Below are 22,815 nucleotides of genomic sequence, written 5' to 3'. Positions count from 1 at the left end.
GTGGCAAGTCGATATGTCCGATATGTGTCTTTTGTCCAATTGTGTCAAAATGGCTCCATAGCGCCCCCTACAACATTTCAAAGTCATGGCCCCCGCCTTTAAATTTGACGTAGATGAACGAAATTCGGTCGGCTAATGTATCTTCCTCCGACCTACAAAAAAGCCTCTTGGAGCCATTAGCTCCGCCCAACCGGAAGTCAGCCATTTTAGATTTTATATGACTAAACATGGAAAATCAAAGGTGTCGTACTTTTACCACCTCCTCCTTGGCCGTTAATCGAAACCACCTCAAACTTGGGCGAAGCGTAGATGAGATCTTCCCAATCAAACGACCTATAGGGTTTTATAGTCTACGACGAAAGGTGCGGGCGCAGTGGAGCGCGATTCGCCATGAAACGTGAGCTGTTTTTTCACTGTGTCGGGGATGCTTCTAAAGGCACGAAACACAGCACACACATTACAAACGAGGACAGGTTCGATCGGACATCAGTTTTGAGTTCGGCCGTTGCAAAGCAGCTCCTTAGCGCTCCTTACAATACAAAAAAACCAAGCCACCCGAGCGTATGAAATGTCACCAGCGAACGTATCTACAGGCCGAAGTCTGTCGGTGCCACGAACTGAACCCACCAGGAAGAAGGCATTTTTCAAGGGAGGACACGGGGAAGAGAAATCCACGCGTCCCGACCGGCCGTCGCGAGACTCGGCGGACGCGTCGAGAGCGGCTGCCAGCGCGTCCCCGACGGCAAGAGTGCGAGGGCCCGATCATCGCTGCTCGCAGCTTTAATTAATCATTACATTTACAGCAGGCCAATGTATTTTCTTGTTAGTATTATTATTGTTATGATGATTTTTAGTGTTGTTGTTGTTAGGGATATTATTTGTTGTTACGAATGTTCAGACCTTTAATTCGTTTTGCACAGAACTCTTGCTCAGTAATGATTGGAAGGACTGTCAAATTCATGATTGATATGAAAATTATTTGAATTACACTACTGACTAACAGAGAAATGCGGGGACACTTTAATTTAGTCTGCAGCAATGTGACATAAACAAGCGCACCCAGTGAGAAGAAATAAAGAAGAATGAATGAAGTTAGCTGACAGAGAACAGTGGATTTCACATGACAGGGATGAGTGATTTGGGGAAAATATCTAACTGATTTTTCTAACAGATATTGCGATTGCGCTATGATTTGCGATTATAATTAGCACACAGACACACTGAAAGAGAGCAAGATGTGTTGAAGAAGAGAAGGGGAGAGAGCTCTCTCTCTGATAGCAGTCTGTCTCTTTAACGAGGGAATAGTCATGGTGGTGCTTACCTCACGGTGCCTACGTGAGACATTTTCATAGGAAGTAACAGTCGCAAACAACTCTCGTGTGGTTCTGCGTTAGTCACTACTTTCCGTAACTTTTCAGCCATACACTCGTCATGTAGCTGCTGTGGCGCTTTGTCAATCGCTGATACAGGTTGGTGGTGTTGCCTCGGGACGTAGCGACTGAATGCTTTGGCCAAAATACCTTCTTTTGTTGCACATCTGTCGGCTCAAGCCCGAAACACTCACGTATCACTGAATTGCGGCTTTTCTTCAGGACTAAATTGTCAAATGTTGCCATGAGGCCACTCAGCTAATGCAATGTTATTCTTTGGTTTCACTCGTGTTTTGTTGGTGGGCGTATATACGCAGTCGCCATAGGCAACTTCTGATTGGTCAGAATGACTAGTATGTGCAGCACGGCATTTCTGATTGGTTGGCATGACTGTCACCGTGGTCAGATGCGCTGCATTATAACCAATGTGACTCTAAGCCTTTTTCCATTTGCATTGTTTCAAATCGCTGTTCGATTAGAAAATGATTAATCATTCAGCCCTACATGACAACAATGTTTAATTATTATTATTCTCTTTGTGCTTTGCCCTCGATTTGGACTGCCTAAACGTGCATGTACAGTCCCCAAAATTTGCACACTTGACAGAAATGGGATGTAATATGCATAAATTTAAGCTTTAGTATGGGTGTGGCAAAATTAAGCCCCTCATTCAGGTTTCACTTACATGGATGAAATGTGGCACACACATTTATCATGTCCAAACGCACCTAAAAGTTCATTGGAGGCACATTCTAATCTCAACAGGTAGTCGGACATTTTGTCACTGTTTTTGCCATCATTGCACCCAGTCAGAATTTAGCCAAGGGCAAAAAAATGTCTAGAGCCATCTAAACATCTTGTGCAACACCTTATTTTTCCAACTTTCCATTACGATGTATGTGACAAACTTTGCAAAGCTTACTGCTCATCCACCACAGCTTGTCCACTATCTTGTCAGGTTGTAAATTCCACAAACTTTATATTTTCATGACAAAATCATATTTTTCAATAATTTTAATTAATTGCTTTCATTGTTTTTGAGTAAACAAGTTTCGTATACTGTATATTGGGGGGGGGGGGGGGGGGGGGGTTACAACACTACACGATCCTTCTCCAGGAGAAATGTCCCCAAACATGGCCGTGGGAAGCACAAAAAATGTGGGTGTGTCCTCCCCCAGAGACAGAGTCGCTACACAGGAAACAGTTCGCTGACGGCTGCGAGCCGCAAGCCTTCAGAGTCTTTGGGGAGGGTCGGGGAAGCGACTCAGCCAAGTCGAACAGGAACAACATTGAGTACAGTTCATGAATGGTTTCACCGTACTCACGCAGAGGCTCAGGATTGAGCGAGGGGTTCCGAAGAGGGGCAGGCAAGAGACGTAGTCAGGGAAGCGGAAGGTCCGGTAACCAGGAGATCCAACACACTATGCCAACGAACCAGCAAGGGACAGGCAAAAGGAGAGTCTAAGCCAGGCAGGGAGTCGAGGAGCCGTTGCAGGGATACACCACACAGCCCAGGAGAGAGGCAGACGGAACCAGGAGGGACGGGATTAAGGTCTTGGTCGGTGACAGAAGGCTGAGGTGATATCCGGGAAGGCAACAGGACGGGATGGTCAGAAGCAGGCAGGGTCGAATGCGTGTAGGCAGTCTGGTAATCGCTGGCGAGTCTTGCATGAGTGCTGAGAACAATCTGGCACAGAGTGAATGGTGAGGAGAGTCTAAATACCGGGTTGATTGGTGATCAGAGCCAGCTGAGTGCAACAGGTGAAGAGAGTTGGGCTGATGAGGAGGGAGTGGCAGGAAGACAGGTGAGGAGAAGGAGGGGGGCCGGTGGACTGGGAGGTGAAGTGGATGAGATGAGGAGAGGGCAGACTGGGACATCTCATGCCGGAGGTCGTGAGTTTGACTCACCCTCGTTACATAAGAAATTGCTTTTATAACACAAAACAATGACCACGTACCTGCCACGGTTTCCCAAAAATTAACACAACAGCATCTTGTATTTACATGACGCCTTAAAAAGCAACAGGCTAACAAATAATGAACATTCATCAACATGCCTAGCTTCTATAGTGACAGTAAGTGAGCACACGACATGGAACATTTCACACACAACACAAAAAGCTCCACCAAAGGTTACAAGCATTCACATTTTTCAAATTTCACATTGTAAGCACTAGCAATCAACCCCACACACCTGTAAGAGTAGAATGGGAGGCAGAGCCTTCAGCCACCAGGCTTCTCTCGTCTGGAGCCAGCTCTCTACATTAAAGGTTGAACTTAAAATCTTCCTCTTGAGAAACTTTATAGTTTAAGATGCTGAGGTGTTCATTAAACCATCTCGTAGTTATGCTTCTATAGGCCTAGAGTGCTGGGGGAACTCCGATCATGAGCATCTCTCTCCAATCTCCATAGAAAATTGGTTGTGAGAATTTATTAATATCTACCATTGGCTGAGAGTCACTGCGAGATGTATGTCAAATCGAAATGGGAGAAACAAGCCAATAAAATTGTCACAGAGGAGGAATGGCTTGATATTTGCAAAACAGCACTATCAGGTTTTTCATCACCTCAAAAATATAACAGAGGAAAACCAGGAGGTATCTTCTCCAAATACTGCTCGCCACCTGTAAAAAGCCATACTTTGGAGGTGGATGGTCAAGGAAACCACTACAAAATTAGAATGGATGGGAATTTTGAAGGAAATTTACAGACTGAAAAGGTTGACCGTTTTTTCAAAACTTTGTATTGATACATTTGTTCACTCCTGGAGGAAATGGTTCCTACATTTTAATACAGCAGGGAATTTAGAATAATTTAGATTCATGCTACGTCCCTACTTGAGCATATCCTCCATAACCTGCCTTTCTTTCTCACACTGATGTGAATGTTGAATTGTGGATGGCATATGTGTAGATGGCTGTGTAAAGATCTGCTGCTTATGGCACAATTACCTTATCCCTTTGAGCTTGGCTTAGGCCAATGTGTGTGGAAGCATGATATTGACCCCTTGTGCACTACTCAGTGATGCCTATCTGCCTTGCCCTTGACGTGGACATCTATATGGACTTCCCACTCCCTGGACAAAGAGACATGTACTCAAACAGGAAAATATGAGCAGCCCTTAACGCCCTACATCCTTATAAGCAATGTACATGTGTTAATGAAATGCACCCTTTCGACCTTTTTTATGCTTTCTGTTTGTGCAAAAAATAAATGAATGTTCTGGGAAAATATATAAATCAACCTGTGGTTGATAAAACATGTTTTAAAAATATGAAAAACACATTTCCACAGTTAATTGTCTTTTTTGATATGATTGATCTGGAAAACCCTGTCTTTAGGAACTTAGATGGAAAGGGATTTTGGGCTGTAACCCAGTTGATGGTGGAAAGTGGTAATTATTTTAACAATGGATATTTAGAGAATAACTCTAAATTGAACATTTTTGAACGTTGTTGATGTGAGTGTGATAATGGATAGATGGATATTTAGAGAATACAATCAAGGCAATTCTAGTGCTCTAAAACCAAGGATTCAAATACTGTTGAGGCCACTCTACATTGAACATATCAAGCTGTTTATTAAGTTCATTGGAAATGTTGTATCAGCATAATACCACCCTAATCAGCAAAGAATAAAATATGTTCTTTAAGAATATAGTGATGGAGAGGCAGGGGAAATATTTGTCCTATCCAATCTATCTAGCATAAATTCTATCAGGAAGACTATTCTTATGCAAGCTTCATTTGCTCCCTATCATAGTCTGTTTCTCATTTATCTTGCCTTTCCTCCTCATCATGCATGCACACTCATTTTCGTCCCTTTCATTTCCCAGAGCATCATTTAAGCGATCAGCCGTTCATCAGCTGGTCATATCCAGCCAATATAATTATTATACACCTGCCTCGTTAGCATATCATATTGTTGCCGTGTATTTAAATGTCTCCTCTCAGTGCATAGTTCTGCAGCTACAGTGATAGCGACCACCACAGACCCACCAGAGAAGTTCTGAATTGCTGCCAAAGCGGCCTTTCCAATGATTTCAGCTAAATCACTGGCCATGTTGGTGGGCAACAGTAGAGCAGGATGAGGTGCAGTTACTGGCAGACATGGAGTCACACAGTCGTGACTGCCAAAGAAAAATCGCGGATTGCGCTGGAGCGCTTCATCAAGCTTTTATTTTGGTACTTCCGCTGACAGGCAGTGTGAATTTGTTGGTTAAATATTTAGATTTAACATTTAACATTTAGATTCAACATTTTACATTTATATTTAACATTTATATTTTGTTTTAACATTTAGATTTCACATTCAGCATTTCAAAGTAAGATTTGGATTTGGATTTAACATTAACTTTAGATTTTACATTGAGGTAACATTTTTACAAGAAAAGTAAATTTCACAAGTTAACAAATACTGCTGTAAATCTGGTCAAAAGTGACAAAAGTGAAAATTCACACCACTTTTTTAATACGTTGTTTAATGCTATATGTGACGAAATGTTACTGTTTCTTTCAGTGTGCTCCACTTGACAAACAGCACCCCATAAGCACAAAAGGAAGATTGGACCATGGTGGACAAAAGCATGTACTAAAGCAATAAAAAGGACTCACAGTTTTCAGAATGTTATTGAGTATAAGAAGTTGCAAGCTAATGTAAGGAGAACCATAAAATAGCAAAGAAGGACTTGGAGGAAATTTTGTAACTCTGTGGGAAGGGAGACAGAAATTGGAAAAAAAATTGGGGAATGATAAACAGAATGAATGGGATTAAAAGAGAGTTTGGGTGCCCAGTATTAAATGATAGTGAAATAACAGCAGTGAAAGATGAGGAGAAAGCAGAGATGCTGGCAAAGAATTTTGTTAAAATTCACAGTTCAGATAATATTAGTGAAGAAGGGAAAAGGGGAAGGGGACCTACAGTAGCAGAAAATAAATGATAATACTAAACAAGCAATTTACAAAGACTGAACTAAACCGCTCTGTTAAGAAAGTAAGATGTTCGCACCAGGAAAAGATCAGATATGTTATGTTATGATAAATCGTATCAGTGAATCATCCAAGGATATTTTATTGGTACTATATAACAAGGTCTGGGAAAGTGGAAAATTACCACAAAGCTGGAAGGAGGCTGTTGTAGTTCCAATACGCAAACCAGGGAAAGATTGCACAAATCCAGGATATTACAGACCGATTGTCTTAACGTCCAACATCTGCAAAATAATGGAGAGAATGTTAAATGAAAGGTTAACATTATATAGAAAATAAAGGATATATATCCAAATACCAGAGTGGATTCAGGAGAGGAAGAAATACAATGGATCCAGCTTTATGTGTAACGAACCAGTTTAGACCCAAGCGCGAGACACACGTAGCTCAGTCGGTAATCAACTTTATTGTGGAGAACACAAGCAAGGCTCAGAGTCAGGGGCAGAAGGAAGACGTCTTTTCCGGGATCGTGGCGAGACGGGAAGGTCGGGGACAGCAGGCAGAGGTCTTTACCGGGATTCAGGCGAAACGGGGAAACCAGGGACAAAGGCAGGGTCGTAACCAGGGCTGAGACGATACGGGGAAGTCGGGGGCAGAACCTGAGTCGAAACCGGGAGATCCGTCCGTGGGTAAATGCTGGAAAGTCTGACATGGAGTACAAAGAACAATCTGGCGGTGAGTAACTGAGTGAGAGGAGGTTAAATACAGACCTGATTGGTGATGAGCTGCAGCTGCGGGGCCAGGTGAGGTGATGAGGTGGGTGTAGCTGATTGCTCGTGCGGGACAGAGGGGAGGTGACGTGGGAACCTACTGGGCATGACGGTGGCTGACTGTGACATTATGTTTAGAACATTAAATTAGAAAAGCACAAGTAAACAGAGAAAATGTAGTTGCTGTATTTTTGGATATTGAGAAGGCACAGGATATGATGTGGGGAGAAAGATTATTAATCAGAGTGTGTAAATTAGGTATCAAAGGTTGATGAAACTAAAATTATATAATCAAGAATTGGAGAGAGTAAAGCAATTTCAGTTTCTGGGGTTGTGGTTGGATGAAAAGCTTACCTGGGCTGTTCATATTCAGAAAATAGTCAGGCAAATGCAAGAAAGTAATAAATGTAATGAGGTGTTAAGTTGGAAACGAATGGGGGACAGACCCAGCTTTGAAAGCAAAATACAATGGGTTAATTAGATCAATACTGGATTATGGTTGTGTGGTGTATGGATCAGCAGCAAACCCATCTCTCAAAAAGTTAGATACTAATAAGTATCAGGCTTTGAGATTGTGCACAGGTGCATTTAAAACAACACCAACAGTGGCATTTCAAATGGAAATGGGAGAAATGCCACTAGATATGCAAAAAGTATAGCTTTCACTAAATTACTTGGTTAATTTACAGGGCCATAATCAGGATCCCCCAGCACAAGAAATTCAGATTTATGTTGGGAAACGACGAGGAGGGAAACAAAAAGGTTTGGACACAGAAAGCAACAGAACTTAAAGTAGCTAAATTCAACTTTTGTCCAACTGTACCATTGCCGGCAATACCAACGTGGATACTTCCAGAAGCCACAGTTGATCTAATACTATTAGAAAAGGAAGAGGGAGTTTATTAGTCATTCACATATCATACAGGCATATATTGATGGTTACCAAAGTTATGTTCAGACTCAAGTTCATTAGCCAATTTAAAGGACAATCATTCCAACAGCAGACCAGACATTTTGATAGAAATACAACAAACATTATACAGAATTCAAATGATGGGACTTACAGTAATCTTTTTATGGGTACCAGCTCATGTTGGTATGAAGGGAAATGAAATGGTGGATGGGGTTGCAAAAGAGGCAACAAAGAATGGTTGCATTGACTTAGCAGTGAACCTAAGCAAAACAGAAACCAAGAGTATTATTAAACAGAAATTGATGGGAAAGTGGCAAAAGTAATGGGAGAAAGACAAGAAAGGACGACGGTTTTACAGAGTTCAAAGGAAAGTGGGAGAAATGAGGTGTGCAGGAAGGAACAGGAGACAAGAGACAATAATATCAAGACTTAGGTTTGGACACACTGGACTAAACAGTACATTATTCAAAATAGGGAAACATAATAGAGGTAAATGTGACTATTGTAGCCAAGAAGAAACAATAGAGCATTTTATGCTGCACTGTCAAAAATATGAGCAAGAAAGAAGGCAAAAACCTCGGAAAGAAAAAACTACACTTAATCTTGTAGATATTCTACAGATGAACACTGTTATCAAGTCATATTTCAGGATCTTAGACAAAAACATGTTGAGATGATATCAGTTTTTTAATGTTTTTTTTTGATTATTTTTTATTTTTTAAATTATAAATGTTGTTTGTTTTGTTTGGTTAGTCTTAGTGTATATAGAAAATAATAGCGATACTGAGTCACACTCCATACCAGCTGGTGGCGGTAATGCCCCAATTTGTTGTTTGCCAACCGCCAAAATAAAAACAGATGAAGCAGATGAAGATGATGATGATGAAGAAGAAGAAGAAGAAGAAGAAGAAGTCGGGTATGACGTCAGCACTTCTGTGTACAGCGGCTTGTTGGAGCAGGTCAGTTCATTAATCCTCGGAATTTAAGACGATAAGAAGAAGACCTTGGGTGCTTACCTACCGCTCACCGTCGTCGGGAAACTGCGTCGCGTGCTGCCAACACTCATACTACAAGAGGCCTGTTCGTTGCGGCTGATACATCAGCAAGCCTACCAGCGATGCTAAGCTAAGTGGCTACCTGTCACCGTCAGCAGGATACATGACCGTAAACTGGAGGTAGGAGGTCAAGGAACGTCCCCAGCACCATGACGGTCTGACGGACTTAGAGACATCAGTGCAGCCCAGTCCACCTCGGTCTAGCTGTAACATGTGGCTTAAGCTGTTCTTCTTGCTGCTGTACTTCATGGTGCTCTTCTTGCTCGCAAGGATATTTGAGGCTGTGGTCTGGTACGAGACTGGCGTCTTCGCAAATCAGCTGGTCAATCCAGTTACTCTGAGCTATGAGAGGCTGAAGACCATCCTGGAGTGTCGGGGGCTTGGGTACCCAGGACTTGCTGAGAAGGAGGTCAGCGAGCTGGTGGAGAAATCAGGTAATATTCAGTGCCCCCAATTACCTCCTACAGCCCATGCTCAAATTCCGATCAATTTGCTTTTGGGCAGATCGCTGTCAGAGCTTGAGTGACAAGCAAGATAGTGTCCCTGCCTGCTGAGAACTGCATATGGCCTGTTAGAATCAATGGGCCTTTTGCTGTCTTTGAAAGGTGTCAATAGATTGCCCCAGAACGTAAGCCAATAGGAGAGCATTCCACAGGTCAGCACCATAACCTCAAAGGCACAATAACCTTTTGTTTTTTTCAATGAGCACAAGGAACGACCAGTAAGTCCTGAGGCCTAGAGCCTGTACTACGAAGCGAGTTCAACATACCCAGGATATGTTTTCTTTATCTGCAGGGCTTGAAGTGGAAAAAAATAAGTTCCAGTACTTCCTTTACTCACATGTGGCCTGTATTTCTGCTGGCATGAGTAAATGATTTAGTATTACATTATGAATTTCTACAGTGAATAAAAGATACCAGGAACTATTAGTGGCAACGTGAAAGAAATCTTATTTTATCTTAGCTGACAGTCCATCAGTGATTTCCTGAGGGATTTTGAGATACAATGGGGGGTAGACATCAGATCCTGTAGGGTTTGGGGGCATACTCCCCTGAAAGATTTTGTACATTTAAATCCTGTTTACATTGACGTCACTATGTATTGTACGGATGGATGGACACTGACGACCCCCACCCCCACATACTATTACAAAAAAGGGAAAGTAGCTTCTTTAAAAAATATATAATTATTTGCATAAAAACTATAAAAGCAAAGAACAATTAACTGTACAATGACCATGAATAGTTAACTTGATACCTACAGGTATTTTGACTAAAAGTAGCGATTTGTAAAAAACAGATTATTTCCTGAGGATGTTACGTGTGACGTGTCGGATGATTTTTTTTTTTCCCCGTCATGTTTTAAAGACCATAATTCTGTCTGTTTTATGAATATCATTTAATTTCCACTATCATACATATGTTTTGTCTTCTTCAAAGAAATTAAGATACATTTTCAGACACATATATTTTATATATAAGGACAGCAGAGAGGGTGCTCTCCCCTGCCGGTCACATCAACTTACAAATCTTGCTAATAAGTCAAGAAATCGGTCTGTCTGTAAGTCATATCTCAAGAACCGTTCATCTTGGCATGTGTTGTTTAAGGTCCAATAAAGTGCAGTGTTGAATTTGGACATATTACATTCAGTTTTGATCCATTTTGAATAAACAGCTCATCACTGTCAATGGCATCAACTGATCCTCTGATTCACGATTCTGTGTTTCACTGGAGAAAATATGATCTCGAGCTTCACCGAACTTTAAATTTGGGCTGTCTGGGTAATGTAGATTTTTTAGGGCCATAGTGAATTGACCAGAGAATCTAACATGAAGATAGCCTAAACGAGTATCGGCGGCTTGCGGAAAGTCCCAGTGAGCAAGAAAAAGTAATGGTACTCCAAAGAGAAAATCGCAGAAGTTCCGATACTGTGTACCCCACCATTTCCAACACTGGTTATCTGGATTAACTTAACCTAACATTGACCATCCTGGATAATCATAGACTCATTAATATTAGATCTTTATTTGAATTCAATATATTTGATTTCCTGCAGAATCACTAACAGTGTTTTACTCTCTTATTCTACACTGCAAATTTGAAATCGCTAATTTAACTACCTCAGAGTTAAAATTAACACTGACCCAGTGTTTATATTGGAACCACTGGTTCAGAATTAAATTAACACTTTTGATAATGTTGAGATTATTAAGACTATCACAGTGTTACTTAACAAACTCTGATCGTGTAAAATATTAACACCCAAATGGATACATTTAAATTAATTAACACAACAACATTGTTACTTTTAACACTCTAATAGTGTAAAAAATTGACACCAATATGGATAAATTTAGATTAATTAACACTACAATAGTGTTACTTCAAACTCTTATAGTGTAACATTTTGACACCAATGTAGATGAATTTTAAATAATTGGCACTACAGCAGTGTTACTTCAAACTCTTAGTGTAACATTTTGACACCAATGTGGATAAGATTACATTAATTAACACTACAATAGTGTTACTTCAAACTCGAATAGTGTAACATTTTGACACCAATATGGATAAGTTTACATTAAGTAACACTACAATAGTGTTACTTCAAACTCTAATAGTGTAAAACTGTGACACCAATTTAGATTAATTTTAATTAATTGGCACTACAGCAGTGTTACTTCACAAACCAAGTGTAAAATATTAACACCAGTTAATTTTAATGAACACGATTAAATGATGTTATTGACCAGTTATGTTATGACCCGTAACACTGATGTAAAATGTATACTTAACTAGTATTTACTGTGCTGCTGATACAGCATATATGGACCACTGGTATTAACAGTTAAAATGTACATGAAATAATCACTCCAAAAATGAATGTCAAAAATATTTATTTTCCATTAACAAGGAAGATGACTGATGACTTAAATAATGCAACTGTATGGCACAACATAAACGTTAGAATCTGCACCGTAAGACATTTGGATATCAAAGGGTTTGAAGTATCTCAAGTCATCAGGTCTGACAACTGAAACATTATGCGCCATGTCAACAACATGAAAGGCATGGAAATGTTCTACAAATTCAGTCTCCATTTCAGATAATACAAAATAAATGTCACCTTTAAGACAGATGCAAAGAATCTTATTTAGCACTGGCATCTCATTGACAAAAACTGTACAAACAACAAGACCAGAGTGAAACTCAATGCCATTTTGTTTAACCCAAGTTGTAACACTTATTTCACTTGAAATATCAATCTGAAAATAATCTGCAATCACATCACCATGTTCAACATCAGTCAGTATTTTAGATGACACAGGTCCAGACTCAATACCTTTAGCAGAAAGTGAAACCCAGTCTGTCACCTTCTGTTACAATATCTCCAAAGATAAGTAGGAGGTTCCAAATAAGGCACAATGTTTGACTGGCATTAAGCCCAATACCACTGCTGGTACAAAATATGTTTATGCCTGTTGGTCGATTTTTTTTTTTTATCCATGAATCCATAGTTGAATGTATATACACGTTGGAGTATGTTTTCATAAGAAATGAAGTTTTGCTTCAAATATTCAAACAATAACTTAATCTCATATTGTCCTACACCTTCAAAGATATCATGCATAATATCAAACACAGAGTTATCTGATACATTGAAGTATGACAAGGAATTGAGAATACTGTTGCGTTTGATTCCAAAACAAGAATTTTCTCTTGGATTCTCAACAAGATGACTATAATGCTCCTCATTGGTTGATCTGGTCCGTAACATCACAAATGGATCACTTTCACTAAAGACTGTTTGAGCGGAGGCTTTATCACTAAGATACATTCTACAGTAATGGTTGGCACTGATTCCACATAACCCAGAATTGAGTTCAAACCTAAGGTGTCACCTGTTACTTGTGCTATAGTGCTATAGATAGGTTGATCAGCAAATGACACTTTCATTCCACTATGTTCTAGTATCTTTACATCTTCTATAAATGGAGTAAGAATTTGGTCAATTCCATACTTTTTTGCATCTTGGGAATGAAACAAATAAATAAGATAGATATTCATCAGGGATGAGTTTAGACGTGGTGGTAAATTGCGGAGTGTGAAATATAAACACCAAAGCTTATGAATGCCTTTTTTTGATCCTAGTGGGTTTGATGTTTTGTAATGAATTTTTAGATTTTGAATATAATGGCTGATTTTGATAGTACTTTCCATCACAGAAATCCTGATATAAGCTAACGACATTGGCAGATTTATTAATTTGACCACAAACTACTTTATTCTTGAAAATGAACTCCAACGTTTTTAAAAGTGGTATGTAAATGAAGTGTCATTTGCCGGAACCTGTTCATATACCCGAGATATTTTGTTTCTCTTTGAGTCATATCTCACTCCTAAATGAATTTCAAGTGGTTCAACAACACCCCATTTTTCACTAAAATACTTTGAAAGTATTGTTAAAAACTTCTTCCACTGCACTTCTACTGGGATTATCAGCAGGCACTGCACTTAACACTTGTTCTTTGAGATTTGCATGAGCATCATTGATACCCTGATACTCATTAACTGATAAGACAACATTTTTAGCGACACCACTGCCTTGTAACTTTGCTATGATTGAAGCACACGTATCTTTTGTCTTATCTTTTGGCATTTGGGATGTTGATGGTTGATTAGTCGTATCTGGAACCATGCCAAATGCATCTTCTTGTAAGCTCTGTTCATCTAAATCTGACTGATGTAGTGTTTGTAAATCATCATTACTTGTGTTAACAGAACTATGAGAGCCATTTAAGTGCTTTCTAAAACCCGCATAACTGTTAAACTGCAAGGAACATCCTTCTTGGGCACAAATAACAACAAATTGCTTTCCTGGATATAACCCATGAAAAAACTTGACGTACAGAATTAATGCACTGGGTGCATTGTGCATGGACCTACAAATATGACACCTATACATACCCCCGCGGGGTGCGCGGTCCTCCGGGGTTCGGATCGGACCGGCGGTCGACTCGGTTGAAAGACTGTGGGTTCAGATCTTTCCTTCTGCAGGAATCCATAGACAGAGTGTTCCGTCTCGGCGGCTCTTGTCTCGGTACCAGCACGGTGTGCGTTTCCAAATAAGCGGATTCCGATTCGTCCGGCGAAGTCGGGAATCCTGGGGCCTGGTTCAGCTGCGTGCACGGTCACTTCTTCTGGGTTCTAGAGTGATCGTCGCGGTGGATGAAGTCTAGATTTAGAAGTGGTTGCCTCCTTTGTAGGTCAGAGGAACCCACCTGATCAAAGTGGGTTTCTTTCCTGGAGAGCGATGATCGGTGGGCATCGCAATGTTTTATAGCGTCTGTGACGTCGCGTGACCCCTCGCGGTGCCGTGCGGGTCTCTGCCAATGAGGGATGCGAGTTGGGCTATGTCCAAACCACGCCCTCAGGTGGGAGATGCGGGGTCACCGCGGGGGTCCAGGGGTCTTGGCGTTCCCTTTCTTCAGAAGACCATGTGGTCAGGCTTCTGAGATAACATGTAGGCCGAAGTCGTCCTATACCAATGGTGCTCGTGCACAACACTGGTCGACTGGACAGACTGGTGAGGAGAGCTGGTTCAGTGGTGGGCACAGAGCTGGACTCTGGTGACAGTGGCAGAAAAAAGGACACTGGACAAACTGCTGTCCATACTGGACAACGCCAACCACCCACTGCACAACACCTTCACCAGGCAGAGGAGTGTTCAGTGGCCGACTGCTGTCCCAGTCCAGCTCCACCAACAGACTGAAAAAAAGGAGTAACAAGAGAGATGCCATGTCACTGTCCCACTCTGTAGAAAGAGAAAAACACTTGTGTATAGTATAATTTGAATATCATGTTTCTTTCATTTCAAAACTATGGAGAATTACATCATACAGTCCCACTTTAGATAACACAAACTCCTCATTAAGCACATGTATAAAGTAGTGTTCGACCGATATATCGGCCGATGTTTGCGTTTTTTACTTGCATCGGCCAATGCGCGGCTGCTACGTTCGCCGTTATTTTTTTTGGGGAGGGCAGATCTGGTCGCCTATCGGGCCCGGCCCCGCTCTCTCCGGAGCCATTTTCCCAGCGCCGTCGCGGTGCCTCTGCCCTAGGCTGCCGCGCTGCACGCCTGCCGGGTACCCAACTCTCCCTTCTCCTCCGGAGAGCGGGAGGGGGATTCAATGTTTCCCGGCCCGCCGCTCCTCCTCCTCCTCCTCCTCCTCCTTCTTCTCGCTGGCTCCGGCCGGCTTAGTTGTGGGTAGCGGTGGACGGAGCGCCCGGTGGGTTTGTGTCTTTCACCTTTTTCTCCAAACCATTTGCCCTGTGGAAATTGACTTTTTAATCTCGGGGGGCCGCCGCCGACGGATGGGCGCGAGGCTCGTGGTTGCTGTTTTACGCATCCTCCACGTCCACGCGCTCTCTCTGCTCGTCAGCTGGCTCTTCTCCCCCCCGTACCCTCCTTCTGTTCCCCGCCTTTCCCTTCTCTGCTTCGGCAGGCTGGGACTGGCGGCGCCCCCCGTCGGGCCCCGCACACTCGGGGGTGGCTGCCGTGGACTTTTTTAGTCTCCGCACTGACCGCGCCGCAGGCTATGCGCAGGGGATCCCGTTCAAGGGCGGACGAGTCCCGGTGCAGTGGGAACTTCCGAGATGCTCCAGAGCGACGTGAGCCTCGTCTCCCTCTACCCAGGGAGGCGAGCCACGGCCTTGGCCATAACCCCACTTTGACTAAGACCTCAGATCAGACGAGACAAGCCGCTGAATTTAATTCTATTTAACTATTAAATTGAGGGAGCAAAAGTAGTATCAGCTCCAAATATCGGCTCAAGAAAATCGGCAGTACGTATCGGTCATCAGCTAAGGCTCCTCATCCAACTGACCACCAATCTGAGGAAGCTCCCTCTTTTGTCCTGGACCACCACCTCCTGCTGTCTGCATTTTTGTTTCCTTGGATGGAAGTTTTGTGTTCCTCTGAGCGGTTTTGAGCCGCCATGCCAGAAATCCAGTGCCGCTTTGGCTGTCATAGAAATGTTCCTGACCAAAGACAGACAAAAGTTAGTGAAAAACATAAAACATAAATTTGAAAGGATTTTACCACCAAGATATTAGAAAAATGAGGGAGAAAAATAAAACTGCTAATGCTGTGTATTAAAAAATTTTTTTTTAGAAAAGGATTTTTTATTGCATAAGACTGTAGTGCAGATTTTGATTGCATCTTAAAGTGATAGTTCAACATTTTGGCAAATTCGCCCATTACCTCATTACCTTTCATTAGCTTGCCAATACTTACAAAGCAGAGACGGAGTGTTAACTGTAGTACACAGAGTTGAAGCAGACTGTACAGCCGCTCTTTCCCTCAAAACTAATAAATAACACACCCCAACAATTTCAAAACACTCCTATGGACACGTCATGGCTTGCAACGAGTCGAGTTGAGTGCCTAAACATAGCTCTACTAAAATCTCTCTAACTTTGCAGTGCTTCACTATATTAGCATGACACTTGGCACAGATAATGTTCAGATGTTATGCTACAATTTCAAGAGGTTTTGGGCTACAGTAGCATAATTCAGAAGGTGTTATTCACTCTAAAAATTTAAATTTTTGTCAGGCGGAAATTAAATATGTAATTTATGCTGTGTTCAATCTTCATTTATTATGACCCAGTAACATATATGGTCCTTTCACCTCTACAGGCATCTCACAAGTGTTACCTTTATTATGATACCTATATTATTCATATAGACCTTGTAGTTGCAGAGATTGACTATATTCATGTTGGAAATGTCATTTTCGAGCAGGACCCTGAGCCAGAGGCCTAGGGAGGTTAAAGACTAAAAAAGAAATTCATGACTTATGCATCAACATAGCCAAAGTTATCCAAAAAAAGTATGTTTCTGTATAAATACATTTAAAATTGTATAAAGGGATTTATTGATACAATTCAAAGTACAATTCAAAATTAGCTATGTAATCAAAGTAAGACTTACATATCCCTTCCTGGAGAGGGGATCTTTCAATGCAGGGAACAAGGTAACAATTCCCAGTGCGTATTTCTCTTTATTGGTTCGCTGAGGGATTCTCGTGAAGAGAAATACAGTTTATTCTTGTTTGTTTATTAAGCTATTAAGCATCAGTGCTTTATAAGGGTGGAATAATACTATTACTTAAGTAATGAAAATCACACGCAGTTTTCTGTAACAAGACTGTCTTGTATAAGTCATCATCCGTGTTCACCAGAGCGCTTTTTTAAACTTCCCTGGGATCTGTATAATTCCTCCGAAAAGCAGATCATATACCAAAGTAAGATTATTTACTGTATAAGATTGTATGATCACCTACCCCTATCCTGGGTATGTTGAACTTGCTTCGTAGTATAGGCTCCAGGTCAGAGGACCTAAGGCTACATCCATATTACTATATTTTTAAAACCCATCAAGGTTGCTACGTTTAGAGCTCTCGTTCCACACAACTCCAGGGTGTTTACACCCCAAAAATTGAGAACTTTGGAACCTCTGCTGGCCCAGTTTTAGTTTGCAAACTTTGGGGGAGCTTTGTAGGGTTGGGCAAAAATTGCAGGGATTTAGAAACTGTCACCAACATTCGTCTTCTTATTGGTTCTTGTCAGTCACAACTGATCTAACAGAGGTGAATGCCCTAGTTTCCCGGATGTAGAAGTGACGTTGTGACCAAGGTCAAGCTAGAGCACCGTAATGGCGGAAAGGGGAGAGACGAACACTGAGGGAAACATGGATGATGAAGGACAACTCGTGTTTTAAAAGAACAGCTTGTCTGTTATTCGGGAGTATTTTGAATACAGAAGAGATGACGTGATACAAAGGCAAGTATTCTGCAAGTCATGCCGAACACTTGTGGCAACTACCAGGGGGAACACGACGTATCTTCATAGCCACCTGCAACACAACCACAAATAACTGTACGAGGAGTTAAAAAAAACTAGCTAGATTTCTACATTCCATCACGGAATTACTTCACCCAAGTGAATTATTCCAAAAATGTTCGACACGTGTCGGAAGACTGTGAAAGCAGAGCTGAGTCAAGTTGAGAACGACAGAGCCTTATTTGACCCTCACAGTGCATTTTCTCACTGAAGACATCAAACTTAAAACCCAATCCCAGAATTGCACACCAGTGAAAATATAGCTCATGTACGGCGTGATGTGTTTGCCAGCTGGAAATTAAATGAAGAGCCGTAAGTGTGTATCGCCACGGATTCGGCCACAGGATGCATCTCGCTATCGGTAAGTGTTTAAATTACTGGTGAATAGAATTGATGTGCTTGTCACTGTAACGTTAGTCTGTATTGTAGTCTTATAGTTTTGTGACTTTGAATAGGCCAAATTATTTTTGGGACTAGACAGAAGATGGAAGAGTGGAGTACAGGACAGGATAAGTGAGAATGGAGGAAAGGAGAGGAGACTGGAGATGGGGGATTAGGACAGGATAACGAAGACTAGAGGCAACAGTGGCAAATTCTCACATGAGTAGCATACAGAGCATAGTGAGACAGAAGAAAAATTTGCAACTGAGACTTATAGCATGTTATTGATTTTGAACACGTATGCATACACAAATTAAACTGCTAGTTTGTAATTGTTATAGTTTTATAACTCAGGTATTTTTATGCAGTAATTGTGTATTCTGGTAGGTTTCAAATAATAAATGGGTGTTTGGTGTCTTGTCTTCCCCTCTTTACCCAGAAAATGCTATTAAAGATGATGACCGTATTGCTAGAGCTGCTGGGCTTTTCAAAGAGTTGGTTGGACATTTCTCCCATAGCTACAAACAGAAGGTGGCACTAAAAGAAGCACAAAAGGAACACAGCCTCCCAGAGCACTCACTCATCACAGAATGCCCTACCAGGTGGGGCTCCAGGCAAAAGATGATAGAGAAGGTCCTGGAGCAGCAGCGTGCCTTATCTGACATTCTCTCTGCAGACAGAAAATCCAGGCATCTGGTTCTCACTTGGCAGTACCTCGATTCTATGTATCTATGTATGCCTGCAAGTAGCTCACCTAGAGGCTTTTTAGTGCAAACGTAACCTGTCAACGCTCATGTTTAAAACTTAACAAAGTAAACTTCTCGTTTTTTCTAGCCAAGAATTTGCCATAAGAAAGCGTGCACACACACACATACACACACACACACACTACATTGCATTACTGTTCCTACAGTGTGGGTCAAAGTGACCTTGGTTTAAACAAAAGGTTTTTTATTCCCCAACACTAACTTTACTTCTCTTGAATTTACATTACAACATTGTTAAATTGTTCCAAATGGTAGTTTTTCTTGGCCAAGAAGTTGGCATAAAGGTAGATAATTGTTTTTGTAATTTTTCAACTTTTATTTTCCCATTTTGGTAGAATATAATGCCCTGTACTTAAATCTCTCCCATACAGTCCAGGCAGTAAGGGATGTTTTGTTCAGAGTAGAAGAAAATATTTGAAGAGGAGCAGGGAAATTAAGTAAAATTATTCCTATTTATTTCAAGACAGTACTAGGAGTTTGTGTTGACTTTGGTTTCCTCTATGATGTCTTGTTAAATTGATCAAGTAAATGTTGGTGATATCTCTTCACCGTCAAATTTGTAGCTGAAGTGCAGTTTTTCCACTAAAACCTTTTTGTTAGAAGTGAAATAATGCTCTCATTTTTTAAAGCAGTGTGTATAGGCTATTCACTGTTTGGAGTCTGTTAGCAGCGCAAACATAAGCAGTTTATATGTTTATATCGCGAGTCATATCGTCATTGCAATAGTGAACAACATTATCTCATATTGCAAGTTTTCCTGATATCTTGCAGCCCTCATGGAGATTACTTCTGATAAACAGCTAAAATGTTATGTGTGTGATCTGAGAAGACCTGTGGGATGTGGACAACAGTCTTGCATCAGAGTTCTCGGGTCTCATTTATAACCGTAGCGTACCCACCAAACGGGGGCTGGAAATGTGCGTATGACGCTTCCCACATCCAAACTCTGATCAATGCGTATGGTGTACGCACGTTCTGGAGACAAGGGGAATAAGCGAATAAATGTGTGTGTGTGTGTGTCTTGATCTAATAAATAAGTGTAAAGAAGTTTTGGTGTGTCCTTTGCCTCACAATAATGTAGGATATTATGGTAAAATCAAGAGTTGGATGCCTGACTTTTTTTAAATAGATTTTAATCATCAACAGCAGAACTACATCAAAAATATATCTTGATTACATGAGACTGCTCTCATGCTGTCTTCCTCTCTGTAAAAGACAAATGACAGACAATGAGAAATAGTAGTTGATTGTGATTAACCAGTGTTTCCCATAGGATTTTGAGAGACTGCAGAACCTATAGGGTATATAAGTATTTGTGAAAGTATTTTTGCCATTGTCTGTTAATATTAAGTTCAAGTCATTTAAAGATTCAATTTCTAAATGGACAACCTACCTACAGTTTTCCATGCGATCAAATGAAAAGCTGAACAAATTGTGTATATGCCGTTTGAATGGCATATGTTTTAATTAGCATTAAAGAAAACATATCTGTATTAGCTTTGGTTTAAAAAATTATTTTTATTATTTTTACTTTTTGGGTCAATAAATATTTAGTACTTGTCCCCTACAGGAGAGTTAACACAAGGGGAGCTGTACTCGGCCATCAAGAAAGAGAAGGAGCAGACGGAGCCAGGAGACTCCAGCACCACACATTTCAGTGGAGAGATGCACTTCTATGAATTTGTGGAAGACACTAAAGATGGGATCTGGCTGGTTCAGGTAAAAGTCATTTTTGACAGTATGGGTGCATGATGAAGTGAAAATGACTGTAAACATCAGGAAATCTAATTTCTTTAATCACTCAAAAATATTTCATTGTTAATCTTGTTCCTCACAAGAAGGACATTGTCTCTGTCCTTTTTATTATTGTTCTGTTAAAATTTGTCCCAGGCTTTGGAAAGGAACAACTAAATCAATCGAACACCCCTTTTCAATGCTGCTGGAAGCCTGACTACCTCTACCATCCACCTTTATTCATCCAATACAATTTTATTTTTATAGTCCCAAATCATAACATACATTATCTCTAGGCACTTAAAGGTCCCATATTGTACACCTTTGTGGTGTTTTATTTGAAGTTTTGATATCCTTAAGAAGATTTTTTTTTTTTTTTTTTTCAGTACCAAAAAATATCTCAATTTGGTTTTATAGCTCTTTTTAAGGAGCTCTGCAAAGAAACAGGTCAATGTTAGCCTGTCTAATTAATTTTTTATGAGCCTCTCTTCTGATGGCCGACTGTTTTCTGAATGACACACGGCCAGGCCAACCACCTCCTCTATTCACCGAGTGTCTGTTCACCATGCTCAGAGCCGGCTCTGATCGTGTTGTCCCAGAGCGAGGCAGCTTCTACCCTGGAGAACCTATCTAAAATGGAAACGTGCACTTTCTGAGGCCATGAGAGGGTCGTTGATAACCTTCAGCAGTGCTGTTTCTGTACTGCGATGTTTTCTAAATCCTGACTGAAAGTCTTCAAATAACTGGTTAGCAACTGATTTTTTAAGGATTTTGGAGATTAAGGGGAGGTTTGATATTGGTTTATAGTTAACTAAGATATCTACTGCCACCTTAAAGGCTTTTGGTACGTACTTTGTTAATAGAGATAGGTTGATCTGATATAATATGGAACTGTTGTTAAAGATTATACATCCTTAAACAGCCTTGATGGAATAGGATCTAAAAGACAGGTTGATGGCTTGGATGTAGTGACCAGTGAGAAGTCAGCTCAACCAGGTCTCTGGGGGAAATAGCCGGGGACCCAGCCAAATTCTGGGAGCTCATTTAAATTTGCTCTGCCAGAATATAATCTGGATCCCCTCCATTGGGAAGTGATTTCCCCCGCAGAACACTTTCTGGTCCAATCACAACCGATTATCTGATAATAGGCGGGGTTTGCACTATGGCGCGGATGAAAGCGACTTTTGTAAACAACCAAGGCTGCCACTGATGAACGAGCATTTGACTTAAAGTACCTGATATTTTCAAATTTCTCCCACTAAAACGGCAACACTCGCTCACAGACATTGTGGAATCATCATCACAGGCAGCTCCTCTCTTTACGCTCAAGTCTGTTGACAACAGATGTCACATCATTCTACTTCTTCCGTTGGTAACGTTACCCACTTAAGAAGTAGAATTAACCGAGAGGTTCAAGACAAATACTCATTTGAGTATTAGACTGACTACACCTGGCTATGGGGGAAAAGCAGTTTAGATATAAATTAGGTGATACTGTTGCTTCTTTTTTTTTTTTCCTTTTCTTTTTTAACCTGGCCTGCCCCGCAGCCTGGTATACAGTATGAGGAGCTGAATACCTTGTTGTGCCAAACAGATTTTACTTTAACATGGGAGTTTTAATACACGCCCTTGTCTGTTTTATTATTTATTTAGTTATGTTATGATTTGTCACCGGGCCGGACAGAGGGACAGAAATGGGGATGGAGGCACAAACAGACACTGCAGAGAAGGGACCATACCTGCAAGAGAACGGGGATGGGGGGTGGGGACAACAGAAAACAACAGAGGAGAACAACGATTGCACAAAGCAACGAAACCTGCAAGAGAACGGGGATGGGGGGTGGGGACAAAAGAAAACAACAGAGGGGAACAACGTTTCAGGAACCTGCAACGAAACCTGCAACGAAACCTGCAAGAAAACGGGGAGGGGGACTTGGGGCGGAGAAAGACAAACAAACAAAGACAAAAAGACAGCCAGCCGAACAAC

General features: G+C 41.1%; 1 protein-coding gene and 1 long non-coding RNA gene across 16 annotated transcripts in view; one reads left to right on the top strand and one right to left on the bottom strand.

The window, feature by feature from the left end:
• Positions 1–2,445: 2,445 nt before the first annotated feature.
• On the bottom strand, positions 2,446–6,884 carry LOC118319892. Of its 2 annotated transcripts, XR_004796151.2 has the most exons (3): positions 6,872–6,884; positions 6,714–6,760; positions 2,446–6,582 (listed from the first exon to the last, which is right to left on the bottom strand). It is a non-coding gene; the product is annotated as an uncharacterized LOC118319892 (long non-coding RNA). The 2 variants fall into 2 exon arrangements; XR_004796150.2 differs by lacking the exon at positions 6,872–6,884 and having other exon boundaries at positions 6,714–6,774.
• Positions 6,885–8,853: 1,969 nt separating this feature from the next.
• Positions 8,854–22,815, top strand: part of rnf103 (ring finger protein 103) — a 45,211-nt gene continuing 31,249 nt past the window's right edge. For 8 of the 14 annotated variants that reach the window (XR_004795929.2, XR_004795927.2, XR_004795928.2 and 5 more), the window contains exons 1-2: positions 8,854–9,470; positions 20,665–20,813. Coding sequence is in view for 9 of the 14 variants with exons in the window: in XM_035649457.2 (XP_035505350.1) it covers positions 9,248–9,470; positions 20,665–20,813 (372 nt within the window). In the remaining 5 variants the exon portion in view is untranslated. Of the gene's footprint in view, positions 9,471–15,790; positions 18,308–18,766; positions 18,930–20,648; positions 20,814–22,815 lie in introns of those variants that run through there. The other 6 variants (XM_035649448.2, XM_035649454.2, XM_035649450.2 and 3 more) reach the window with 5 other exon arrangements.

Source organism: Scophthalmus maximus, chromosome 9 (assembly GCF_022379125.1).
Source record: "Scophthalmus maximus strain ysfricsl-2021 chromosome 9, ASM2237912v1, whole genome shotgun sequence".
In the NCBI taxonomy this organism is placed as follows: Eukaryota; Metazoa; Chordata; class Actinopteri; order Pleuronectiformes; family Scophthalmidae; genus Scophthalmus; species Scophthalmus maximus.
Note: the sequence above shows the minus strand (reverse complement) of the source record. Positions and strands in the feature narration are given on the sequence as shown.